Source organism: Entamoeba dispar, genomic scaffold (assembly GCF_000209125.1).
Source record: "Entamoeba dispar SAW760 scf_1105229459009 genomic scaffold, whole genome shotgun sequence".
In the NCBI taxonomy this organism is placed as follows: domain Eukaryota; phylum Evosea; order Mastigamoebida; family Endamoebidae; genus Entamoeba; species Entamoeba dispar.
In genome coordinates, this window is record NW_001853478.1 from 70,502 (window position 1) to 77,996 (window position 7,495).

A 7,495-nucleotide genomic window follows, 5' to 3' on the forward strand; every position below is an offset into this window, starting at 1 on the left:
GTTTTATATCATCTAAACACGATTAATGAACATTAAAATTATTTAGAAATACTACAAATAAGTATTATTAAATAAAACATATTTTTGAATGATTGAAATGATGAAATACTTATTATTTAATAATCTATTGTTTAGAAATTAGAAGAAACTATAATTAATAATATAAATAGATAAATTAATGAAAATAAAGAAGAGTAAAATAAAATTTCATATTTTTAATTATTAAATTTATAATTTTTATTTATAATATCTTGATAATTATATAATATTTTATCTTATTTTATTGTTTTATTCGAATTTTCATCATTGAGAATATATCATTATTTAATAATTGAATATTTTATTTTGAATTATATTAAATTATTGAATATCTTTTGAACAAATGGTATATAATAGTTATAAAACTAAATAATATCAGTAAAGATATCTATTTAAATAATTTGAATGAGATATTGAGATTATTATTAAACTATAAACTCATTCTTCTGTTGTTTAGATCTTTTAAATTGATATGGATTTCTTCTTTTATTATACTTTTTATATTTGTTTAACAATCTTGTAGTATTTCTTTTTTTTTTAAATAAGACAAAGAATGGTAAAATCCTAAAAAATCTAATTGTCAAAATGAGAAGAAAAAAAAAAGAACAAAAAATGTTCATTTAATGGAGAAAGGTGAAAGTGAAAATCTCTTTAAAGAGATAAACGATATTTCTCATAGTGAAAATGATTTTAGTGCAAATGATTTCAGTGAAAATGAATATGAAGGGTTACTCAAGAGAGTCGACGACTCCAATCCTGTTTTTACAAAAGAAGCCAACAAATTTCAGAAAAAAATAGAAATGATCAAATCTCAATCTGATAGTCCTAAGACTCACCACTCTTCTTTACCAAATATTTGTCACCCTTTGATTATTCTTCTCTGGGGTATTCTTTTTGTACTTTCTTTGTTGTTCTTTTATACTATTCTTCGTGTATTGTTAAGATTAAATTCTATGGAGACCACCCTTTCTAATTGATTCTATTCAATTAATTTATGTTATTTAAAACAAAAAAATAATATTTTAGGGTAATTTTTTCTCTTTCTGAATAATTTATTAAATCTAATTGTTATAAACAATAAATTTATGTAAGATTTTTTTAGGTTTAAAAATAAATAAAAAAAAAAAGAAAAAACACAAAAAAAAAACTAAAAAGAAGAAAATAAGAATAAAAGTTGAGTAAATGAGCGAATCAAAACCAATAGAATCTGAAGAGATGAATAAAATAACAAGCGTTGCTGAGAGAGTTGTTTCTGCACAAAGTTCTAGTCAGTTAAAAGAAATATTAGAAACTAGTAAAAGTGAAGAAAATATAATAACAGAATTAAACAACAAATGTAGAAGGAAAGTAATAACGTACTTGGCAATTTTTGTATTTATAACATCATATATTACATTATATTTACTTGTTCAAATAAGTAAAAGGTCTAGTTTAATAGGGAAACAATTACCAATCCAAATTGATGATAATTCAGAAACAATAAGTATTAACGAATTAAATTAAACTTAAATGTTATATTTCTCTTATTTATTATTTTTTATATTAAAAAATCGTTAAAATCATTATAATATTTAATGAAAAATAAAATACAAATTAATGGTCAACCATAAAATATGAATCTGGATATTGACATGTTATTGGTTGAATTTCTATTTTTCGTTCATTTAATACTTGAAGTTGAATATTAGATTTCTCTACAAGCATTAAATATGTTTTATGTAATTCTTTTACTTTATTTTCTAATTGTTCTAATGGATCAATAGACGTTCTTCTTTTATTATTAGGAATAGGACGAGAGGGTGGTTTAGATGATGGTTCTAACAGTTCTGATTTTTTAGATTCATTAATAGAAGGTGAAACATTTTGTTTTTTGGTTCCACTTTTCTTCTTTGAACCTTTCTTTTTTCCTTTTGAATTATTCTTCTTTTTACTTGATGAGTGACTTCTTTCTGATTCATTTCTTTTATTAATTTCATTACTTTCTTTTGTTTTGGTTTTTTCACTACTTTCATTATCACTTTCATCTCCTTCTTTCATTTGTTCTTCTTCAAGTTTTCTTAATTCCTCTTCTTCTTTTTTTTGTCGTTCAAGTTCCATTTCTCTTCGTCTTTCTTCCATTTCTTTCATTTTCTTCTTTTCAATTTCTCTTTTAGACAAAACCTTTTTATTTTCCTTCTTTTCTTCTTCAGTGCTACCTATTTCTTTTCCCTTTTTATTTTCTTCTTTAACTTCTTTTTCTTTAGTCTCTTTGCTTTTTGGTTCTTCATCACTTTCTTCTTCTTCTTCATTATCTTTTTCTACTATAAGAATTTCATTAATTTTTTGTTTTTTATTTTGTTTGATCTTTTTCCATGAAACTCCTTTTCCAACAGTTACCCATTCATCAGTATCTTCTTGAATTGGTGATGTTTCTATTTCTTCTTCTACTTCCTTTTCTTTAAGTTGTTCTTTTTCTTCATGTACCTCTAGTTCATCAGAAATAATAATTTTATCAATTAATGATTTAATATATTGAAAGTTATTAATATCAAATGAACTTCTATTATCTCTTATTAATTCATTTCTCTTAGAATATGATATTAATGATTCAATATCTCCTTTGTACATATTTAATATTTCAAATGTATGTAAATAATCTTTACAAATAAATTGTTTATTAACCTCTCCATAAAATGGACTTCCACTTTCACTATATTCATCTTTAATAAAAACTTGTTCACTATCAGAAGTATCATCTAATGTAGTTGTTATTTCTTCTTTACCTATATCATCTTTTGTTTGACTACTACTTTCTTCTGTACTTTCTTCTATTTCCTCATTACTTTCATTTGTATTATTTTTAATTTCTTCATGATGGGTATTAATTTTCTTAGTTATTTTATTACAATCTGTCCATTCTTTTGGTATTTGAACTTCAGGATCAATTGTATTACGTGTGTTATATAAGAAAAATATATAATTTGGTGATTTAATTACTGTAGAATCACTTTGATCATATCTAAAAGCACGTAATGGAGATAGTGAAGAATGAATAGGTAAATGAGGATTTGAATCACGAACAAATATTCTTTTAAATCTATTAACCATTTTGATTAATACAGGATTGTCTGTTTGAAAAGTATCTAAATCTATTTCTATTGGTTCAATAGTAAATATTGGTGGAAGATAATTATTACCTTCAGAATCAATAGAAATATGTTGTGAAATATCATCATCAATTCTATTTTTTCCTGCACCTAATTCTTCTTTAGTAATATAATCTTTTTCTGAAACTAATTGATGTAAGTATGTACAATCAGGATTAATACATTGTTTTCCTCTTAAAAAATGTGAACAATATTTTGTTGTTCCTAATGATGAATTTAAAACTTTACCAGCTAACCATCCTCCATTTGTTGATCTTATACATTGTATAGAACTTTCAGCAGTTTTAAAAGTAATATAAGCTGAAAATGATGGTCCAGTAGTTGATTGAAGATTATGTAATGTTTTAATATTTGGAATAATTTTAATAATTTCCCCGTATTGTCCAAAAAACTCAAACCTACTTAATCGTTCTGAAATTTCTTGAAGTGTTAATCCTTCAACAATATTATAAGCAATATTTGTTACATAAACAAGATTTCTTTGAATAATTGTTTTATTTTGTAATAATTTAAATCTATCTATTTCATTGTGTTTATGTTGTTTTCTTCTTTGTGACATCTATTTGAACCAAAAACTGGATTACCATTTTATAGTTTTTTTTTACTTCTTCTTTTAATATTTCTTTTTTTTTATTATTTCTTTTCAATGACAAAAAAAAATTATCTAACAATTCAATTCTTCTTCTTTGGTGCAAAACGTGTTGGCTCATGTTGGAATAATTTCAAATGAAGTCCATCTAACATTGAAAGAAGTGTTGCTATCCAATCAGTCCACATTACAACTCCACTTACAATAGCTCCTATTATTACAGAAGTTGTGAATGAACAGAAACAAATAAAAATAATTGGGGTGAGTAATGAAATAAGGAATTTCATATTATATAACTTAGGAATATCCCTACCAAATAAACGAGATTGAATAATCATATTAACATAAATTAATGAACAGAAATAAATCCATAAATTGTTAAAAATATAATTAGTTGTTGTAAATTCATTACAGAACGAATAATAGAAGATTATTCCAACAAAAACACATACCATAGAATTAATTAACATCTCTACTGATTCTTTTATATATTCTGGTTTATCTGGGAAATCATTTTTAATTCCTTTAATCATTACAAGAGTATGAATAACTAATAATCCTCCAATAATAGGAAGAATTAATTGAAATACTGGAATACCAAATAACTTAAATTCATAAAATGGAATGAATGCACCTAAAAAGATTAATCCAATAAATCCCATAATTCCTTCACATGAAGCATTAATAATACCAAGATTAATTGCATGTGTATAAATTGCTTGTATTTGTACACAATATGAAGTATATACCATAAACAATACAATCAACATGTCTTTAATAACACTATTACATAAAAACATATGATCTAAAAACCCTACAAAACAGAAATATGTCACATTATCTAATGAATGGTCTAACCAATCTCCTATTGGTGAACAAATCCCAGAAGAACGTGCACGAATACCATCACATGAATCAGCAATCCAAAACCATAAAATTGAAAATGAATTAAAAATACTCATCCATGCTGGAAGTGGTTGTGAATAATCTGGATATAATATTGTCATTAACGTAAATGCAATAATTGGCATTATATTACCACTTAATGTAATCATATTAGGAACTACCCATTTTGGAATAATGTTATTAATTGGAATAAAAAAATATGGAATATTAATTTTATTATTAATAATTGATTCATCTCTTGTTTGTATTTTATAATGCTCGAGGTGATCAGCCTCTTCTGGAGTTAGTTTAAAATGGAATATTGTTGTGTCCATATCTATCTGTTTGATTTCTTCTTTGTTTTAGGGTTAAACAGGGTATATTCATCATTATAAATTTTCTTTATTGTCTATTATGATTTCTTATAAATACTTTCTTATTCTTCTTCCCTTAGTTCGAGCCATCTCACTCCCTCAAAACTTATTTTTATCATAACGTATGGACTTTCTTCTCTTTTTTTTTTTAAAAAAAATGCTAAAAAAAAACAATAAAAAAGATTAAATTAGTATTTCATATTTTAGAAGTATTTATTTACTGAATAATTATTCTTCTCTTTGGATTGAAGGATGATTATTACTATCATTATTTTTTACTGACACTGAGATATATTCAACAAATAATTCTTTCATAACACTCCATGGTTGTTTAAATCCTTTAATATCTTCATCATCAATTGCAATCAATACTCCAAGAGAATGTTGGAAGTTAGCAAACCAAACAATGAGATGCCAAATGCCATGATTAAAGAACTATAAATGAGAGACACCCTTGAAGAAAGAATAAAAAATTAGAATAATTCAACAAACTAACTGATCCCAAGCAACAAAGACAGTGCCAATTGCATATGAAATTCCTCCTGTAAATAAGTAAAAGACTAATGAAAGAGGACAGAAATAAAACACTAATGGGCCATAAAGAACACATGACCATCCCATAGCTAAATACATAATAACATCTGTTCTTGTTGTTGGTGGTGCAAAGATAGTAAAGATGAATCCAGTTAAAGCTAAAGCTATAACTATAAAAATGGCTAAACAACCTGTTTTGAAATACCCCTTTGCAAATGTTCTTGTGAAGATAAAACATAAATAGCAGCCAGAAATCATGATATAAATAGTGATATGATCCAATCTTTGAAAGAAGTATCTAAGACAAATACTGTTAGGAAGAAGAATATTTAATAAGTGATATGTTGTAGAGTTGAAATATAAAGTAAATGATGCAAGACAGAAACACAGTATTGCTACATTGTTCATTTTATTTAAATTGTGTTTTTGGGCATATCTTCTAAACATCTTAAATATAAAAATAGCATAAAATATCCCAAATAAATGAGTTAGTACATTGACTACTTCCTCAAGAAGACATTGGGGTCGTTCATCAAGAGGAGTTAACTGGTTTCTAGCTGTTTGAATGTCGCACAAGAAGCACATAAAGTCTATGAGTTTAGTGATCTGGAGGGTTTTGTGGTTGTCGTTTTTTCAACAATCAGAAATAATCATTCAATCATCGATACTTTTCATTTCACTTTCCTCTTCTAATGAAGCTTTTAAAAAGATATTTAAATGAATTAAAAATAAAAAAAAAATAACTTTTATTTAATGAACGTAAAAAAAAAGTGATTTAATTTTGGAAAGATTTAGCAAGTTCTTCTAAATCTGCTTTCTTCTTTTTGGCAGCTTCTAATTTCTTTTCTAATTCAAAGATTTTCTTTTGTTGTTCAATTTCCTTAAGAGTGTATTGGTCAATACCAAATGTTTCGATATCTTCTTCTTCCTCAACTTCAGTAACAGGAGGTGGTAAATTCATTTGAACAACAACAGGAGTGTCATCAAATTCATCGACTTTTTTAGCACATTCTAAGAGATTTTTTGTAGCATCAGCAAGTTTCTTTGAAGCCTCCAAAAGATCTTTGTATTTATGACTTCTTCCTTTAGTTCTAGTTCCAGCTCTACAAGATACAACAACTTTTTCAACTTTTTTACCAACTTTATCAGCTACTTTAACTAGTTCATCAGAATTAACGTTATCTTCTTTAATTTTTTGTTGTAATTCAATTGCAGTACTTTTAACATCTTCTACTGCTTTAATTAAATCTTCAGCATATTCTTTATCTCTATGAACACCATTTGCAGTTTCAGAGTTTTGAAGTTGTTGAACTAATTCTGCTTGTGCTGTAGTAGCAGTAGATAAAACACCAATAGATGAACCAACCATAACAAGAACTGCTTCTTGTAAAGTAGCTTCAACGATTTGTTTAGGATCTTCACTTGCTTCAGCAGATTCTTTTTTAGCTTGAATATCTTTTTGCATATCTTTATAAATGGCATCTATTTCACTAGTAACAGTTTGCATTTTTGTTAATGCAGTATTTTCAGCTTGTATTTCTTCAGAAGTAATTTCAGCAGTCATTGTTTTACTAAGATCAATATCCATTAAATCATCAATTTTTAAAATGTTTATAATTTGTTTTTCAGCATTAACTAAATCAGTATCAATTCCTTTCATATTTATTTGATTACCAATAGATTGTTCATCTACTGCACTAAGCATTCTAGCCATTTCATTACTTAATTTCATTGCAGCATCAAGTAACATTTTTCTTTCATTCTTTTTCTTTGATGTTCTACTTGCTTTAATAAGTGCTTTTAAAACTTTTTTAGATTTTTCAGCAACATTTTCTACTTTTGCTTGAGTTGTATAATCAAAAGCAGAAACATTATCTAATTGATGTCTTTGCTGAGTAATTTCATCAGAGCTTTTAATGCCTCTTTCA

At 25.8% G+C, this 7,495-nt stretch overlaps 5 protein-coding genes across 5 annotated transcripts, besides 15 other annotated features; 1 reads left to right on the forward strand and 4 right to left on the reverse strand.

Moving 5' to 3' along the window:
- Positions 1-149: 149 nt before the first annotated feature.
- Positions 150-220: a sequence feature (AT_rich).
- Positions 221-364: a microsatellite.
- A 660-nt stretch (positions 365-1,024) lies between these two features.
- Positions 1,025-1,064: a sequence feature (AT_rich).
- Positions 1,065-1,145: 81 nt separating this feature from the next.
- Positions 1,146-1,212: a microsatellite.
- A 9-nt stretch (positions 1,213-1,221) lies between these two features.
- EDI_315940 (uncharacterized protein) lies at positions 1,222-1,542 on the forward strand (the record flags this gene model as incomplete). Its single annotated transcript, XM_001735287.1, has 1 exon — positions 1,222-1,542. The coding sequence occupies one exon, from the start codon at positions 1,222-1,224 to the stop codon at positions 1,540-1,542; it is 321 nt and encodes a 106-aa protein (XP_001735339.1).
- Positions 1,532-1,637: a sequence feature (AT_rich).
- EDI_315950 (uncharacterized protein) lies at positions 1,633-3,744 on the reverse strand (the record flags this gene model as incomplete). The annotated part of the gene is made up of 1 exon (XM_001735288.1): positions 1,633-3,744. The coding sequence occupies one exon, from the start codon at positions 3,742-3,744 to the stop codon at positions 1,633-1,635; it is 2,112 nt and encodes a 703-aa protein (XP_001735340.1).
- Positions 1,983-2,119: a microsatellite.
- Positions 2,059-2,177: a microsatellite.
- Positions 2,101-2,295: a microsatellite.
- Positions 2,200-2,341: a microsatellite.
- Positions 2,449-2,496: a microsatellite.
- Positions 2,517-2,567: a sequence feature (AT_rich).
- Positions 3,745-3,779: 35 nt separating the features above from the next.
- Positions 3,780-3,829: a microsatellite.
- Positions 3,830-3,857: 28 nt separating this feature from the next.
- Positions 3,858-4,994, reverse strand: EDI_315960 (choline/ethanolaminephosphotransferase, putative; the record flags this gene model as incomplete). Its single annotated transcript, XM_001735289.1, has 1 exon — positions 3,858-4,994. The coding sequence occupies one exon, from the start codon at positions 4,992-4,994 to the stop codon at positions 3,858-3,860; it is 1,137 nt and encodes a 378-aa protein (XP_001735341.1).
- Positions 4,869-4,908: a sequence feature (AT_rich).
- Positions 4,995-5,172: 178 nt separating the features above from the next.
- Positions 5,173-5,239: a sequence feature (AT_rich).
- A 22-nt stretch (positions 5,240-5,261) lies between these two features.
- On the reverse strand, positions 5,262-6,152 carry EDI_315970 (hemolysin-3, putative; the record flags this gene model as incomplete). Its single annotated transcript, XM_001735290.1, has 2 exons — positions 5,262-5,468; positions 5,526-6,152. The coding sequence occupies 2 exons, from the start codon at positions 6,150-6,152 to the stop codon at positions 5,262-5,264; spliced, it is 834 nt and encodes a 277-aa protein (XP_001735342.1).
- A 114-nt stretch (positions 6,153-6,266) lies between these two features.
- Positions 6,267-6,322: a sequence feature (AT_rich).
- A 20-nt stretch (positions 6,323-6,342) lies between these two features.
- EDI_315980 (uncharacterized protein) lies at positions 6,343-7,317 on the reverse strand (the record flags this gene model as incomplete). Its single annotated transcript, XM_001735291.1, has 1 exon — positions 6,343-7,317. The coding sequence occupies one exon, from the start codon at positions 7,315-7,317 to the stop codon at positions 6,343-6,345; it is 975 nt and encodes a 324-aa protein (XP_001735343.1).
- Positions 7,318-7,495: the final 178 nt, after the last annotated feature.